The sequence below is a fragment of the Heterodontus francisci genome, chromosome 18 (assembly GCF_036365525.1).
Source record: "Heterodontus francisci isolate sHetFra1 chromosome 18, sHetFra1.hap1, whole genome shotgun sequence".
In the NCBI taxonomy this organism is placed as follows: Eukaryota; Metazoa; Chordata; class Chondrichthyes; order Heterodontiformes; family Heterodontidae; genus Heterodontus; species Heterodontus francisci.
In genome coordinates, this window is record NC_090388.1 from 33,892,289 (window position 1) to 33,911,241 (window position 18,953).

At 42.5% G+C, this 18,953-nt stretch overlaps 1 protein-coding gene across 2 annotated transcripts in view; it reads right to left on the minus strand.

Annotated features, from left to right (window-relative positions):
- kcnd2 (potassium voltage-gated channel, Shal-related subfamily, member 2) overlaps positions 1-16,633 on the minus strand; it is a 513,722-nt gene extending 497,089 nt beyond the window's left edge. For both annotated transcript variants that reach the window (XM_068051228.1, XM_068051227.1), the window contains exon 1: positions 15,513-16,633. In XM_068051228.1, the coding sequence (XP_067907329.1) occupies positions 15,513-16,624 (1,112 nt within the window). In that variant the 5' untranslated portion in view covers positions 16,625-16,633. The remainder of the gene's footprint in view (positions 1-15,512) is intronic.
- Positions 16,634-18,953: the final 2,320 nt, after the last annotated feature.

The window sequence follows — 18,953 nt, forward strand, 5'->3', positions numbered from 1 at the left end:
TCCCTCACAAGGTTTGGCCAAGCCCAAGGTCAACAAAAGCATTTTTCACCTTGCACATCCCCGGTAGGAAAGATAAAGACACGACTCACATCCTTACATCTCATGTCCTCCGGTGATATTATCTTAGTGACAGGCATATTCACCTACTCACAAGGAACCTCAATAATACATCGTTAAATTTGAATCACTGAGAACTCACATGGCCTGCTACATTGAGTTTTGCTAGTCTTAAAGGAAAAATGTTTAAAAAGACTCGGCACCTACAAGTTTATAGGGATGGTATACATGCAGAGATATGGGTGAGAAGAAGCGTCCTTATAACTTACATTCTTTTAGCTCTGTTTTTATTGCAAAGAACAAGATAGCACATAAGCAGCTTCAAAAATCTTCACCTAAACACTTAAAGCCTGGATTTTCCTTAAGAAATCTAACGCTTGTTTCAAGTGTGGGCACTGGACAACTACTTTTTCTCCTTGCCTAACCAGGATGAGGGTGGGGGGGTGGGGAAACGCAATTCCAGACAGAAATGTGCACGCACTCCTACCTGATATATTGGAGATTTAATAAGCCAGTCAGAACCCAAAAATTGGGCAATGCACAACTGAATTAAATAGCTTAAAGAAAGAAACAGATATGAGCAGATTTCACAAAATCAGAAGTGTTACACAAATTTATAAAATGTAAGCACGGTTTCTTCAGCATTAAAATCGCGACCAACTCCAGAGGAATGGACCATGATATTAACAGAATTTAGAAATATAAAGAACAGTATATGGCTGCAGTAAATTACATTAAAGTGAGGCAATGAAGAAAGCTGCATGAAATTTCAAAAAGGTCCAAACCAGAAGAAATGATTGAGAGAATGTTCATCCATAAAATCCCAGTTATCTGGTAATTTTTTTCCTGATTAATTTTCCAGTAGTCAAGAAAACCCCATATGCCAAATGAGAAATATTAATTTCATCGATTGGAAACTATTACATCAGACTTTAAATGGATAAAACCCTACAGTAACTTTTTAAAAAACTAGCAGCCATGATGGCCACTGCAATTTGCATCTGAAATACCAGGGAAATGAACTGGAGGCAAAGTCTAACAAGAAGCCCAGCCAGAACAATGGCTAGTTCGAAGTAATTGAATTACTTAAAATGGCTTCATCAGCAAGGCAATCCTGATACATTGACTTTGAAAGAACAAACCCCCTCCAAGTGTAAATTGGTATCTTGGGGCATGTGGAGCCTATTCCTTAACCTTGAATTTCATTAGAAGGTTCCAGAAAATCTGAAGCAGCCATGTGAGCGTCTCTCCATCTCGGGGGGAGCTGGTTTTGTTTCCATTGGACAAAGTGACAAGCAGAAACTGAGTGTGCATCAGCAGATAAGGCTGCAGGCTGCCCTCTCTCTCTCTCCCAAGAAAAATCACGTTTAAAAACCATCTGCACCTGTGGACCCTCCAAGCCTACAGACTGCTACAGCCAGCGACCAGAGAGCCAACTACAATTCTACCTTCAAGAAAACCCTGAGTGAAGCAGGTAAACCACAAAGTGCACTTTGACCAGCGAGGACTTCAAGAATACAGCTTCTGTCAGAGGATTACCGAATCATCCGCTTCACAGACTGTGTATTTAAGTTCCATTTATTCTGGATTTCAATGCAACCACCAAATTTGATTTTCCCACTGCAATCTATTTGTGTGTGTGTGATTCTCGTGTGAATGTGTGCGTGAATATGTAGCATATTTTTTAGTATTTTTTAAATCGGAGTTAGAGTATTAAGTACCTCTTTCTTGTTTAAACTCAAGAAAACCTGTCTGATTGATTCTTTCACGATCACAGAAAGGTAAAAGTTAAAACACTCATAGAGGTGGTAAGCACAACCACTGTTTGAAAGGAATAAACCCTGCTGAGGTCAAACAAGAGGGCGGGCAAGAGGGAAGCCCAAGGCCCCTCCTCACCTAGCTGTAACACCAGTATTGAGATTAAGAAGAAACCATTGCAAAAAGAAAATTTACATTGGGCTGCATTTTATTCTGGTGACGGGGCTCCCAGCAGCGGGCCGGAAGGCAGGAGGGGACCTCCGCCCTCCATCAGACCCCCGAAGCCATTTCACGGCAGGCAGCCAATTAAATGCCCCCCGTTGGGGACACCGTTCCTTTAAGGGATGAGCTTCCACCTCCAGAGCTGCCAGCCAATCGGAAGGCTGGTAGCTCTGCAATACCAGCAGCGCCACTGCAGGAGGCCCTGCAGCACCAAAGACTGAAGAAGATCCCAGCGCAGGTGAGGGGGGTCGCCGGGGCCAGTTACGCAGGCCCCAGCAACGGGGTCGGAGAGGGGTTTGATGAGGGTGGAGTTCCCTCTGGGGGACCTTGATTGCCCCCAAAAGAGGGAAACAACCCCTGCCAACCCCGCTAGGGTCCCAACCTCCAACCAGTCTTTACCTGGAGGTGTCTTCCCACAGGGGGGCCCGCTGCCTTCCACAAAATTGAGGTGGCAGCAGGAAGAGACCCTTTAATTGGCACTTAAGGACTTCAACTGGCCGGGGGCAGGAAGGTCATCTTCGGCCTTTCCTGTCACATACAAAATGGCAGGGGGCCCAGGCAACGTCAGAAAAAGGACCTCCTGCCATTTTGTTTGCCCCCCCCCATCTCCGTGCCTGCCTCCAAGGGCAGAACACAATTCTGCCCCTTAATCAGCTTGCTACTATTCTCTAAACACACCAATACACACAAGTTAATTTCTTTGTAAACAATCCACAGTTTCACTTACGTGGATAATTGTCTGACTGCTTGGTGTCTGTGACAGCCTTTCTTCATTTCTAATCTCATGTCACAAACCCCCCAGTCCTTTGGTCCCCACAGAGGAATCATTGTTCTTCTACATCTATGAGGCCAAAATAATCTCAGAAAAATATGAGGAAGCACAATACAGTGAGGAATCTACTATGAAGGAATCAGCCACAACAACTGAACACTTACAACCCTCATATCCCAATCCCCAAACTCAACTCCCTTCATTTTAGTCTTTAGTTCCATTATGTACACAGCTGTGAGTCTTCATGGTGACTATTCACGGTCATGGAGGTAAATATGTTTCTGAAACCATCAGTCTAATGTGACACTCTTTTATTCTGAATCCTGCTTATATTCATGTCATGAATGTTTTGACTTTTGCCAGTTCCAACAGAACCTTTTTTCCTTCTAATGTATGTTGCAATTGCACCTATGCCTGATATGTGCATTCAGAAGATTACATTAACATAAATCATGCACAGAGAATTTATTATGCATTCTGCAATGTCTATCAACGAGAGAAAGTGAGCAAGAGTAATTCACAATACTGCCACATATATCTGAGTTCTACAACATGCTACTTTTTAATAAATTACTCTGGACAATTAAAAGAAACTTCAATTGTACTGACTTCACACCAGTGGCATAGTTATAGATGTATAGCTTGAGTAGAGTATTCCACATAACTGTTCAGAATTTTCAGTATGCCCAAAGTGACTCAGATCCAATCTTCAACAACTGTTCAATTAATGTACTTCACTGGCACTAAAGATCTTTCGCCATACTAAATCCACAATGGCATGTGAAACCGACATAAGTTCCACCTGAACTTTAATTTTCTGTATAACAAGTTGGCATGAAAATGACTGCAAATGAGAAAATTATCCTCCCCTCCATGGGTTCTAAAAAGTTTAGACTCTTGCGTGAAGTTCTTGCTATTTGTAGATAACGAAGAGGAGACTGCATTCAACCAATCAGTTCTCTTAAATAATTGTTTTAAGTCATTGATGGTGCAGTACATGTATTCACTTCATCTGTATAATTACTAATGTGTTAGCTGTGTTTTATTGATTCTGACTTGACCTGTTTGATGAATGCCTCACAAATTGCCAGAGGTGGGAGGGGAAGGAAAGGATATCAGACAGTCCTCTGTTTTGTCTCAGTCCATGTAACGGCAGTATTATTGGACAATCTTACAGTCAAGAAAATTAATTAATTTGATTTTCTCATATATGTGTGTATTCATACATTTAAATTTGTATCAAGACATAACACTAGGTGTTTTCTACATCGCACAATGTTCAAAGTCCTCCAGAAATAAATCCCTATAGCTTGAATTATTTAACCCAAACTCCAAATCAAAGCCAGTGCAATAATTGCCTAATGCAAACAATGAGCCATCATAATTCTGAAAAGAATGCTTAAAATTAAATGTGCATATTTATTTTCCAATCCACATAGAGTGAGCTGAGTTTTTTGATGAACTATCCTGTTTTCTGTATGTCTGTTGATTTAAAACTAAAGGGGACTGCTGCCTAAATAAAGCCCAAATTATTACAGATTTTGACTGCAGATCAGGAGAAGCTGACTGATATTCAAGTCAGTAACAATGATGATCTGATGACTCACTCTGAACACAATACGTAAAACAAGACACACTATCAGCATGGAATAAGACAAATTGCCGTAGGCTGCAAACATCTATTAATTCTTTGGATGATGACTAATGAGTAGGAGCAATGACACAGGTGGGTAAGTAAGCAGAGCAAAAATCTAAATGAAGGGCAAGAAATTAAAAACAGAGTGGGTGAAGTAAATTTAACATAACTCACCCAGCAGGAAACTGACAGGATCAGATCAGCCACCCGTTTTGCACCCTGCCCAATTTTACTTTCCATTGACTTCAATGAGAAGTATAAATGAACTGGATATAAAATGGGTGGCAGATTTGATCCCATCTGTTTCCTGCCAAGTGGATTGAGCTTAAATTTATCCCCAGGGTCTTAAAAGCAAAACAAATTATGGAGATAACATGATCAGCTAAATTCTTAAATAAGCTACAGGTGCCATTAATTCAGTTATGGTTATTTTTTTAAAGATCTTATTTTAAATCTTATTTTATTCTACTAATTATAATTTATAAATGTAAGAATACTGCTTTGCATTTAGCAAATTTAGACCAAATTGAATTATCTTCTAGCTTTATCCACTTTGTGAATGAACTTAAAACATAAATATATAGACCTGTCTGCCACAGGAAGAGGCTGTCCAGCTGACTTTATACCCCTTCTGAGGGTTGATTTTATAAAATCCTATTTCTCTGCCTCCTGCCTTAAATAATTCCAGTTTACTGTTTCTTTCCATTACAATTTTATATCCTCCTTCTTCGAAGTGCCAGCCAGTCACCCAATAGTGCCAGCAGGAGGCCAGCTCCATTTTGAGTGCCTGGCCTCAATAACATTTAATCAGTAAGCTGCAGGTAGAAAACAACCACCCTGTCATATTATGCTGCCTCCCAGCTTCCAGGCCCACAAAACGGTAAATCTGGGGGGGTGGGGGAGTTCATTCGCGGGCAGAGGGATCCGATCAACCAGCAATCTAGGTTATTTTTGTGGAGCCCAGAGGAACATTCCTCCTTCTCCCAGACAAAAATGAATTAAACCTCACCCTCTGAGCTCATCTTTGGCTGGACTGCCTGCTGCAACTGGACAGTGTGTGCACAATGCACACTTCACTCCTATGCATATCACAGGATCTGGATTTGCATATTAAAGGGCCTACCGCCCAACTCAGGTGGACACTCTGACCACCTAGTGGCAGGCCCTTGGGCAGATCGCATCTGTGGGAACAGAGCAGTAAGTCATACCACACCATTTTCTCATTTCTGTCCAATGAGATGCCTGAAAATCTCCCTGCTCTGTTGAAAGAAAGAAAGAAAAAAGTTGCAATTATGTAACATCTTTCATATCCTTAGGTTAGGCAAAAGTACTTCACAGCCAATGAAATACTTTTTGAGTCTAGCTGTTGTTGTTATGTAAGTAAATATAGTAGCCAACTTGCATATTACATGATTCCGCAAATGAACAGTTAATCCATTTGATGTTGGTTGAGGGGACAATTGTTGGCCAGGGCATCAGTGGAACTTCCTGCTCATCTTTAACTGATGCCACGGATCTCGGTTTAGTATCTACCTGAAAGATAGCACTTTTGCCAACACAGGGTTCCCTCAGTACTGCAGCGAAATGCCAGCCTCGATTAAAACCTGGCTACCCGACCCAAACCCGACTAGACCCGACTACATGTGTGGGGTTCAGGTCAGGTTGGGTCTATATTCCAAGTCCAGCATCTGGGCTCGGGTCGGGTTGGACAGTGCTGCTTCCGGGAAGTCACAGGATCAGGCTCACCCATGATTCCCCATAACTCCATCTGCAGGAAGAGCCTGCTGCTGGAACGGATGAAGGATATTCGTTTCGGGTCGGATCGAGCATGAAAAAAATTGAAGGACTCAGGCCCGGGCCAGGTTTGGGGTGGCTGTGGTCGGGTTGGGTCCGGGTGGTGTTTTAATTTTATACCCGAGCCAGGCTTTAGCCTAGATTATGTGCTCAAGTCTTGGCGTGGAACTTGAACTTATAACATTTTGACTCAGAAACAGGAGTGCCAAAATTAAGCCAAGCTGACAATTCTAATATTTTTGATCAGTCAACATGTTACATTCAAAATTACATATAATTCCTAGGAACAACAGATAAACAGAAGAATGAAGGCACACTGACTATTTGTTTACCTTCTGGAGAATTATTGTCCTCATCAAGGTGAAGGAAGTCCATCATGGGAATTGAACAACTTTTAATTTCAGTGTCATCTTCAAACAGTCTCAGATTAGTCAAAGTACAGCCAGATACAGAACAAATCTTCATCTCCTCCGCTCCAACATTTTTCCACCCATAACTTCATATGGGAAACACTACTATACCAGTCTGCCTTACTCCGCTCCCAATTTTCACATGAGCCATTGCAAATCTTTCCCAAGACAAGATTGCCAGTGTATGAAGAATCTTGGGAATTCTGTGTTATGGCCTAGACCCGTTAAAAACTTGGCTGAGACTGCACAAGCTCATTTCATGTTGGACTCTTACTGGCAGACGACATAGGAAATTTTCCTTCCAATAACTGAATTTAATTAAATATAGAGATGAAAGAACAGTTTGCTCACTCATCGTACCACTCAGAGCCACTACACTAACAATTTCAGTGAAAGTCTTTGCATGGATGTGGCAGACTCTGAACAGCAACATCTACATTGACCTAGACAGTACTATTTATTCCATTCTTAGTACAGAAACATAGTTTACAGGTTCAAGCAGGGTGTGGAACATATCAATTTTCAAACTTTGATTTTGAATAATGGCCTCCAGTAAAAAAAACAACACATCAATATCTGGTCTTTTAGAAATTGGAAAGGTCTGATCATGGTAAATTTAACAACTGAGTCCACAAATATTCAGCTCATAGAAGTTTAGATTCTTTAATTTAGAGTGGTGCCTTATAGTCTATTTTTGTCTCCATTTTTCATAGAGAAGAAAAAGCACTGACACATACAGAAAATGTACATGAAAATATAAATCTGTCACATCTCAGTGCACATACTAACTTTCTGTCATATTATTTATGACTTTATAAAGATACCAGTTATTTCCTATTATCTCTTCAATAAATAAGTAAAGTGAGGCATGTTGCAGAACTACAATTCATTAATGAGATGGACTACAAAATCGTCACAGTGTCTACCCTCAAAAGCTTGCACAGCATCTATCAATTAGATTTCGCCTCAGCGCTGAAGAGTAATTGGATTGCTTCCCATTGACGTGTTGCAACCTGACAATTTGGGCAGATTTTTGCACAGAAATAGCAAATGCCCTTGAAGATATTCACTGATGGTTTTCACCTTATAATAATGAAATGCCAATTTTTATTTTATTAAAAAATCTGTCATGTAACTACTTGCATTTTTTGTCTATGGTTTATCAAACTTGAGTTCATTTCAGCATTGTGGATCAAATTAACCACATAAACTGGAAACACAAAATTACAAATGTAGCCCAGGTTTTCACAAGATCATGCTATTATAATAGCGCTGGTAGATGCGAACAACACATTTTATTCCCCAACAAACCACCACAAGGTTAGGTGTACTTTTCCAGTCCAATAAAAGCTATTGCTATTCTGAAATCATAAAAGCTATTCTTTTTGTCGATCCACAGCTGCAAAGGGAAGCAATTGGTGACTTTGAATGGATACACCTGCCCGTACAAAGCCAGAAGCAGGATAGTGTCTGAAACAGAAATACAGTATATTTAATTACCACAAGCCACCAAAAGTAGTGATGATTTATGTCTCAATTTTCAGTAAGAAACTTGGGAACAGTCAAAATACAAGGTGGTACAACATTCTAATAATAAACATGAGTTAATGCTAGTATTCTTCAACTATGCGTCATTAATAATGGCATAGATGTACTATAATTCAAGTTATTTTTACCTCCTACCTATAGTGAAACACTAAAACTGCATATTTTAAGTATTCTACCTTTTCTATTTTAACCAGCAGTTAATAATTTAACATTTTATCTGTGCCTATCGTGATGAATTCTAAGGACAGTGATCAGTTTAATAAGCCTCTCTATTACTGCATTTTTTTGCCTGCAGTACCAATGTATTATGTCATGTTCAGAATGGACTAAATGGTATCTTTTCCTCTGCTCACTACTTCTAGAGACGAAGGGCTGGATTTTGTTGTCCCGGTGCAGAAAAAGACAGTCACCCCGCGCCGCTGCAATTCTGCGGCACACGGTCACATAGCATATTCACAGCGGCCACACCCCCAATCACATGGGGGGGGGGGGGGTTGGCGGCATTGGCGATGCCATTCACAGCATCACCTGATGAGAAAGCAGGTGCTGGAGCCATTTTTAAAAGGCTGCCAGCCCTAAGGACAGTTAAGCAAAATGAAGAGTTGACCCCTTCCCTCTCTTCCCTCTACAAATACTGCAGAGTTGACCCTTTCCCCCACTTCCCGATACATATACTGCAGAGTTAACCCTTTCCCCCACTTCCCTATACAAATACTGCAGAGTTGACCCATTCCCCCACTTCCCTATACAAATACTGCAGAGTTGACCCATTCCTCCACTTCCCTATACAATTACTGCAGAGTTGACCCCTTCCCTATACAAATATTGCAGAGTTGACCCCTTCCCCACCATCTCTGTGACGCCAGCTTTCCCTGGACAGAAACATGAAGGCGTGTGAATGCCACATGTTGCGCTGATGATCAGCAACTGAGGGTAAGATCACTACGGGTTACATTTAAATTAACGCAAACATTTAATTAGCATATGGAAAGTAGGGTCCCGTCGCAGAGCGGCAGAGGGGTCGCCATGGAGCTTCCCTGCCACCAGGAAGATCAGGCCCGGCAATCCCGGCGTCGGGTTTCGTGGCCGCCATTCCAAAGCTCAGCCCCTTGAGGCTGCTCTGCCATTCAGTAATATCATGGCTGATCTTTGAGCTACACCTCCCCATATTATCCCCATATCCCTTGATTCCCTTAGTATCCAAAAATCTGTCATTCTCTAATTTGAATATACTCAACAACTGAGCATCCACAGCTCCCTGCAGTAGAAAATGCCAAAGGTTCACAATCCTTTGAGTGAAGAAATCTCTCCTCATCTCAGTTTTGAATGGCCAACCCCTAAATCTGAGACTCTGGCCCCTAGTTCTAGATTCCCCAGCCAGAGTAAACATCCTCCTGTCAAGCCCCTTAAGAATTCTATATGTTTCAATGAGACCACTTCTCATTTTTCTGAACTCCAGGGAATATAGGCCTAGTCTATTCAATCTCTCCTCATTGGACAATCCCCACATCCCAGGTATCAGTCTAGTGAAGCTTTGCTGCACTCCTTCTAAGGTAAGTACATCCTTCCTTAGGTAAGGAGACCAAAACTGTACACAGTACTGCAGGTGTGGTCTTACCAAGGCCCTATACAACTGCAGACTTCTTCACTCTTATGCTCTAATCCTTTTGTAATAAAGGGAACCATACCATTTGCTTTCTTAATTACTTGCTGTACCTGCATGTTAACTTTCGTGTACCTAGACACCCAGATCTTTCTAAAATACCAACATTTCCCAGTCACTCATTATTTAAAAAAAGATCCTGCTTTTCTATTTTTCCTAGCAAAATGGATAACTTCACATTTCTCCAGATTATATTCCATCTGCCACGTTCTTGGTCACTCATTTAACCAGTCTAGATCCTTTTGCAACCTCCCTGCATCCTCTACACTTTCCCACCTAACTTTGTACTGTCAGCCAACTTGGATACTTTACACTCGATCCTCTCATCTAAGTCATTAATAAAGATTGTAAATAGCTGAGGCACAAATACTGATCCTTGCAATATCCCATGAGTTACAGCCTGCTAACCCAAAAATGACCCGTTTATTCCTGCTCTCTGTTTTCTGTTTATTAACCAATCCTCACTCCATGCTAACATATTATACCCAATCCTATATACCCAAATTTTGTGCAATAGCCTCTTGTGCGGCACATCATCAATTGCTTTTTAAAAATCCAAATATACTGCACCCAGCGGTTCTCCCTTATTGACCCTACTAGTTACATCTTAAAAAAAACTAATAGATTTCCCTTTCGTAATCTGTGTTGATTCTGCCCAATCATATTATGATCTATTTACTAAGTGCCCAGTTACACCACATTCCTAATAATTGATTCTAGCTTTTTCCTTACTACTGATGTCAGGCTATCTGATCTATTGCGCTGAATTTTATGCCGCCCCAGCGGATCAGATGGTGGCGTGGGGACGGCATAAAATTGAGCGGCAGGCTTTGGGAGACCTCACTGCCCCGATTCCGCCTCTGACCAACTTTACATTGGTCCGGCGAGTGGTGGGGGGCAGGAGGTTCTGGGAGGCCCACCCGCCCCGCTTCCGGTCAACTTTACAGCGGTTGGGTGGGAACGGCCCGCCCGCCCGAGGCCAATCAAGACCCTTCAGTGGCCACTGAAGGGCCCTCGCCCGCCTCCACGGGCATTTTACCCGTGGCAAGCGGGCGTGCTGGGGACGTGAAAGGCCATGGCAGTCAGGCACAGGGTGCCCACTTGAGGGCCACCCCCACCTCCCAACCCACCCAGGGGCCAAAGATGCCCCCCTCCCCCCAAATGACAACTCCAGCCTCACCAGGGAAGGACCAATCTCCCTGGTGCAAGCCCAACTTACCTAGTCTCCTGGCTCCATCTGGTCGGCTGGGCTGCAGTCCCAGCAGTGGCCACCGCTCCCGGTGGTACTGCTGGGACTAAGAGCTGCCGGCCCGCTGATTGACCGGCAGCTCACTGAGGCGGGACCTCCTCCCTCAAGTGGGTGGAAGTCCAACCTCGGGACAATTAAAGCCCGGGGGCCCGTAAAATATGGGACAGATCCCCACGCTAGACGAAAGCAGGTTCGCCACCGACCTTTATGTCGGTGGCGAATTCCCATCCAGCCAAAGTAAAAATCCAGCCCATAGTTCCATTTTGGTGCTCCCTTTTTTCTTGAATAGGGGGTTGCAATTTCTCCAACAGCACCTTCCAAACCCACAACCTCCTCTAACTAGAAGAACAAGGACAGCAGACACCTGCAAGATCCCCTTCAAGTAACACACCATCCTGATTTGGAAATATATCACCGTTCCTTCACTGTCGCTGGATCAAAAACCTGGAACTCTTTCCCTAACAGCACTGTGGGTGTGCCCACACCAGATGGACTGCAACGGTTCAAGAAGGCAACTCACCACCACCTTCTCAAAGGCAATTAGGGATGGGCAACTAATGCTGGCCTTGCCAGCAACGGGTACATCCCATGAAAACAATTTTTAAAAATTGCTGCCTTCCAATTTGTGGTGTCCATTCTAGAATCTAGGGAATTCTGGAAAATCTAAACCAATGCATCCACTATCTCTGTAGTCACCTTTTTAAAAACCCTAGTGTGTAGGCTATCAAGTCCAAGGGAGTTGTCGGCTTTTGGTCCCCTTAATTTCTCCCCTACTATTTCATCATTAACACAAATATCCTTAAGTTCCTTGCTTTCACCAGACAGTTGGTTCCCCATTATCACCAGAATATTTTTTGTGTCTTCTACTGTGAAGACCGATACAAAGTAATGTCTCTGCCATTTACTTAATCCCCATTATGAAACAGGAGGTAGTTGAGATACTGGATGTGCTAAAAATTGATAAAGAGATGTTAGAAAGGCTGCCTGTACTTAAAGTTGATAAGTCACTAGGACCGGATGGGATGCATCTGAGGATGCTGAGGGAAGTAAGGGTGGAAATTGCAGAGGTACTGGCCATAATCTTCCAAACCTCCTTAGATATAGGGGTGGTGCTAGAGAACTGTAGAATTTCAAACGTTACACTCTTATTCAAAAAAGGGCGTAAGGATAAACCCAGCAAATACAGGCCAGTCAGTTTAACCTTGGTGGTGGGAAAAGCTTTTAGAAATGATAATCCAGGACAAAATTAACAGTGACTTGGACAAGTGCAGATTAGTTGGGAAAGCCACATGGATTTGTTGAAGGCAAATCATGTTTAACTAACCTGACTAAGTTTTTTGATAAGGAAACAAAGATGGTTGATGAAAGTAATGCGGTTGATGTGGTGTATGTGCACATTATAGACTTGCCTACAAAGTCCATGGAATAAAAGGGACAGTGGCAGCATAGTTATGAAACTTGCTAAATGACAGGAAACAGAGAGCAGTGGTGAACATTGTTTTTTGGACTAGAAGGTGGCATACATTGGGGTTCCCCAGGGGTTGGTACTAGGACCACTGCTTTTCTTCATATATATTAATGACCTAGACTTAGGTGTGCTGGGAACAAATTCAAAACTTGCAGGTGACACAAAACTTGGAAGTATTGTGAACCATGAGGAGAATAGTGATAGACTTCAAGAGGACATAGACAGGCTGGTGGAACGAGCAGACAAGTGGCAGATGAAATTTAACAGAGAAGTGTGAAGTGGTACATTTTGGTAGGAGAACAAGGAGAGGTAACACAAAAGAAAGGGTGCAATTCTAAAGGGGGTGCAGGAACAGAAAGACCTGTGGGTATGTGCACAAATTATTGAAAGTGGCAGAGCTGGTTGAGAAAGTGGTTAAAAAGGCATACAGAACCTGGGCTTTATAAATAGAAGCATAGAGTACAAAGGCAAGAAAGTTATGATGAGCCTTGATTAAACTCTGGGTTCGGCCTCAACTGGAGTATTGTGTCCAATTTTGAGCACTGCACTTTAGGAAGGATGTGAAGGCTTTAAGAGAGGATGCAGAAAAGATTTACGAGATTGGTTCCAGGGATGAGGGACTTCAGTTATGTGGATAGTTTGGAGAGCTGGGGTTGTTCTCCTTCAAGAGAAGGTTGAGAGAAGATTTGATAGAGGTGTTCAAAATCATGAGGGGTCTGGACAGAGTAGATAGGGAGAAACTGTTCCCATTGGCTGAAGGGTTGAGAACCAGAGGACACCGATTTAAAGTGAATGGCAAAAGAAGCAATAGCGACATGAGGAAACACATTTTAAAATCGCGAGTGATTAGGATCTGGAATGCACTACCTGAGAGTATGGTGGAGGCAGACACAATTAGGGCTTTCAATTGGGAATTACATAAGCACCTGAAGAAAAACAAATGTAGGGCTACAGGGAAAGGGCAGGGGTGGGGCTAGCTGAGATGCTCTTGCAGACAGCCAGTATGGACACAAAAGGGCGAATGGCCTCCTTCTGCTGTAACCATTCCATGATTCTATGATCATAATTTCCACTGTCTCTGCCTCTAAGGAACCCACATTTACTCTAGCTAATCTCTTCATTTTTAAATACCTATAGAAACTTTTACAATGTTTTTATGTCTCTAACTAGTTTACTTTCATATCCTACTTTCTCTTTCCTTATCAGTTTCTTTGTCATCCCTTGCTGAATTTTAAAATCCTCCCAATCCTGTTGATTACTTTTTTCCTTTAATCTAACACTATCTTTAGTACAGTCAATTAAAATAATCCAATGCAACATATTACATATACAGTGTATATTTTATATTAAATGATAATGCAACCTTCTCTGAAAAATACTGATTTCTGTTTACTGCATAAGATTTTTAAAAAATAATCATGTCAATTACAGATAACTGTGCTGAAATATTCACCTTATCATAGCTTTCTAACAACATGCCTTCAAAGTTAAGCCAGCTGTGGAGCTTATCTTCAAGAAATAATAAGGCCTATCCTCACAAAAATGGCACTTACCCATCCAATTGTCTGTTCCATGTGCCCATCTATTAAATTCAGTTTTTAGGCTTCCCATAGCATAACAGCACATTCATTCCATTCAAGACCTATGCATATTTAATCTAAACTGCACAATGTTTTGGAAAACTGCTTACTATTGGTTTTAAATGTTATATATACACATGTACTTTGTTTACAAAACAGAACCAAAAGTTTATAACTATTGTTAGAAAACTGGTTTATGCAATATGTGCACTGAAATACAGCGGAATCCCAGTTATCTGCACTCCAATTGTTGAATGTCCTAATTATCACAGAATTTTTCTAGCAAAGTCTTGTGTAAGATATCACCTCAGTGCAAGGCCTACTCACACCTGTTTCCTCCTGTCTACATAAATTAATCTCACACCCCAAGTTCTTAGCATTGTCTTCATTCCCATGTCTATGCTTTTGCTAGGCATGATGAACCAAAATTTCTGATTCTCATCACCTACTTAGGAAGATGTCCATTCTGTTCCATTACACCAGATTGAGGTACCATTGTATGGTTTAACTGACACAGAACGACATTATGTAGCATTTGCTTCTCCAAGCTAACTCATGTTTTACAGAACATCTATCCACATTTGTCGATTTGGAAGTATCCAATGCAGCTAAATCTAAAAAAAAGTGGTGTAACTTTGCATACCAACATTTCAAAAGTGCTGTGCTTCTCTCACAACTTTCCTTCCCAGTAGAACCTGAAGCTTGGTGGCAACACAAATCAACACTTATTTAATTTGTCTCCAAACAACCAATTACAGAGTTAGAGTAATTAATACAATGCATCGCTAAACTATGACATCAGAACAATCCTGTACAGAAGCAATGTGTATTGGTGAGTGAGGAAAGAGGGCAAAACTGAAAGGAAAGGTGAGAGAAGCACAGCACTTTTGAAATGTTGGTATGCAAAGTTACACCAAGTTTTTTTTAGATAAGCTGCATTGTATACTTCCAACTCCAAGATCCAAAATTATTCAAGCAAACAAGGTGAAATTATCAAAAGCTTCAATTAGCGTGCTGCTTTACCTTATGCCTATACTGATGTGTGCAGATGGACTCTTCACTGCTATCACATTATCAAGTGATCATGTGTGATAAATTTCACACCTCCACATCAGTACACAATGTAAGAACGTTGAAAGTCCAGGCCAAGGCTGGCCTTCCCCATGAGCGCTAGGCTCCAAAAACAATTCAAAGAACAGCAAAACCTTCCAGGTGACAATAATCCCTACCTGTAGCAGCCATTGAATCAGTGGCACTTAGATCAAAAGAGTTGCATTCAAAAAGAAGCGGGAGAGGGGAACAAACAAGTGACAAACTTGCAGCAGCCAGAGGCGCCGCGAGAGTCAGGCACTTACCCCAGGGTTGTCATGGTGACGATGGTGTACCAGAAAGCAGCCGGGATGCTGGTGAACTTGGTGGCGGAGGAGCCTTTCTCGGCGTAGAACATGACGGTGGCGAAGATGATGATGGCCATGGTGAGGGAGAAGAGGAGGAAGCCGAGCTCGGAGGCGCAGCTCTTGAGGGTGTAGCCCAGGATGCGCAGGCCCTGCGAGTGGCGGGAGAATTTGAATATCCTGAAGACTCGGAAAACCCGCAGGGTGACGAAGGCGCCGCTCACATCCTCGTTGTCGGTCATGACCAGGCCGATGTAGTAGGGCATGATGGCCACCACGTCGATGATGCTCATGACGCTGCGGACGAAGCGGTAGCGGCTGGGGGCCGCCATCAGGCGGAGCAGGTACTCGACGGTGAAGATCATGACGCACGCTGTGTCCAGGCAGAAGAAGGCCAGGGCGTAGCGCTCTCCGCACGGCAGCTCCTTGACGCTGCCCGGCACGGCGCCGCACGGCACCGTCTCCACCACGTTGGCCATCACCGAGACGGCGATGAAGAAGCCGGTGACATAGTAGAAGACCAGCGCCAGCGTGCTGGTGTGCGGGTTCTCGAAAGCCCGCCACACCTTCTGGCGGGTTGTCATGGACGGCAGCCGGTTCTCGTTGCTGATGTCGTCCTCGGCGTCGTCCATGATCCGCTCGACGTTTTCCCGCTTTCGGTCCTTGTACTCTTCGTAGCAGCAGTCGCCGATGATCTCGGGGATGATGCCGAAGAAGGAGAGCTCCTCGTCGTAAGCCGAGATGCATTCGTGCCTCGGGTAGTGCAACTTGCCGGTCCGGTAAAAATTCAGGATGCTCCTGAAGATGTCAGGGTCCCGGTCAAAGAAATACTCGCGAATCTCCTCGTTGTAGAAGAAGTCCTTCTCCGAGCTGCCCAGCAAAGTGTCCGGGTACCTCTCCAAAGTGCTCCTCCAAGTCTGGAAGCGCCTGCCGCTCACGTTGAGGATGACCAGCCCGTCCTGCGACCGCTTCCTGTCGCTGGGGGCAGCGGGCATGGGCTGGCTGGCCACCGGCATCCATCCGATAGCGGCCGCCCGGGCAAAGGGGAGCCAGGCTGCTACTCCCGCTGCCATCGCTCCGCCACTTCCTGCCCGCTGAGCACGGCTGGCTAGCTAGGAGAGAGAAACAGGTCGCTTCCCGATTCACAACCACGCTCGATGCTCTACGCCTAACATCTAGAAAGATAAAGGAGATAAAGGAATGTAATTTGCAATCGTATAAAATAAAACAAAAAAACTCCCAACGGCAAACCTTTGCCCAGGCTCAGAATATTTATTTCGCAGAATTCCCCATCTCTTGTTTTATTTTACACACACGCACATGCATTTAACGAGTACCGTCTTATTGCAGTTGTACTCCGACAGGCATCAACTTCATAGGCAAACACAAATTTACCAGGTGCTACCAAAAGAACATTTTAACTATTTGTTGTCCTACCTCTCTGAAAAGTCGGCCACTTGTCGGATGCATGGGGGTTTCGGTCCTGTATCTGTCCAATCCACTATATAATAACGAATGTATATCATGTGTAGAAAATGCGAAGAACCTGTATTGGAGCAGCGACAGGAGAATCCCTCAAATCGAACCTTTCAGTCCACCAGCAACAAGTTCAGGAAACGTAATCACGCTCGACGATTCAGCCGGCGATACGAGACCTCAACATATTCCACTTCACTCTGTTTGCAGTACAGTACCTCTAAAAGAAGGCGAGATCGTTTGCATATACATTTATATACAGAATACAAGGAGTCATTCGCAAGACTGAGGGCGCAGTTGAACTTCCTTGCTGTGAGATCGTGTGGGTGGTTCATAACCATCAGCTAATGTGTTTTCAAGAAGACCTCGAAGTAAAATCAAGACCTACAGTTTTTTTATTTCAAGATTAGTTTGGGATGAAAATGCCTCTGGAGCCAGAACCTTAGTAAAATAAAATCGATTGCTGAGACGAGAATAAGCAGAAAAATGTAACGTTCTAATAGAAATTGACTAGAGTTCGTTCTAATGTCCAGTGACCGCCGTTTATAGTAACTGGTGTGCTCTTTTACCGTCCAATCTTTTCTGTACCGTTTACAAACAAACAATGCAGGGACTGAGAGATCGCTTCAGCCACTCAATGTGTTTCAGCTCTCAATTCATCTGAGTATTTAAATTCTGTTTCCCCTGTTAGAAACCCACAGCAGCGAGTTCTACCTGTAGAGGGCGATAGGATTCAGGATAGAAGCTAAACGATCTGAGGATGGCAAACATAATCAAAAAGGCTGCAACGTAATATAGGCGATTTAGGAGATTATTAAAGAGTAGCGTAAGGCCTTAATATTATAGCATATATGTTGACATTGAGCCTCTTTTAACGTCATAAATATTGTCACGTTTTCTGTGAATTTAGTGATTAAACACTTTATCGATTAAGGATGAAATCACTTCAATGATGAGAGAGATAAACAGGCAGTAGAGACTTAATGGGTAGAATTAAGAAATGAAAAAGAATTAAAAACTAGTGGGAGTTGTGTACAGGCCCCCTGTATAAATACAGAGTTTAAACAAGCATGTAGCAAAGTCAGCCTGGTTTTAATTGGGGGATTTTAACTTTCATGTAGAATGGGATAAGCAGATTAGCACAAGTCAGAAAGGTAGTGAATTTATTAAGTATATCCAGAATAGTTTTCTACAACAAAAAGAATGCGGGTCATATTAGATTTAATAATGAATAATGATTTAGTTAACAGTCTAATGGTGTGTGAAAATGTATCTAATAGTAATCAAAAGCAAATGCAGCATACTGGTTGAAAGGGAGAAATGTGAAACAGCTACTAAGAATCTAGATTTAGGCAAGGCTGACTTTAATGCGACAGACTGTCCACTGTAAACTGGGAAAATTTGTTAATGGTTAAAATGACAGAAAATCAGTGGGAGGTGTTCAACAAAGAATTTAATGTGATAAATAACCAGTTTATACCCCTAAGGGACAAGATCTCTGCTTGCCAAAAAAAAAGTCATGGACAACTAAAGAGATATGAGACAACACAAAAGTAAAAGAAAAAGAATACAAAAATGCAAAATTAAGGAAAGATCCTGGCAAATGGGAAGGAAACAAAGAACAGCAAGAATGACAAACCATAGTATGAGCTACAAAAAGGGAGTGTGAAAAGAAACTTGCACGGGATATCAAAGTTAATATATAAAATAAACTTACAATTACTTTAGGAGTAAGAGGGTGGTCAGGAGCAATGTGGGCCTTTGAAAACTGCTAACGGTGATATTGTCAATGAAAATAAGGAAATGGCAGACATGTTGAATAATTATTTTTTGTCAGTATTTACTGTTGAGGAAGAGGTTAGCATGGTGGACATCCCAAGGAACCGAATACTGAATTGAGGCAGGGACTTAACAAAATTAACATAA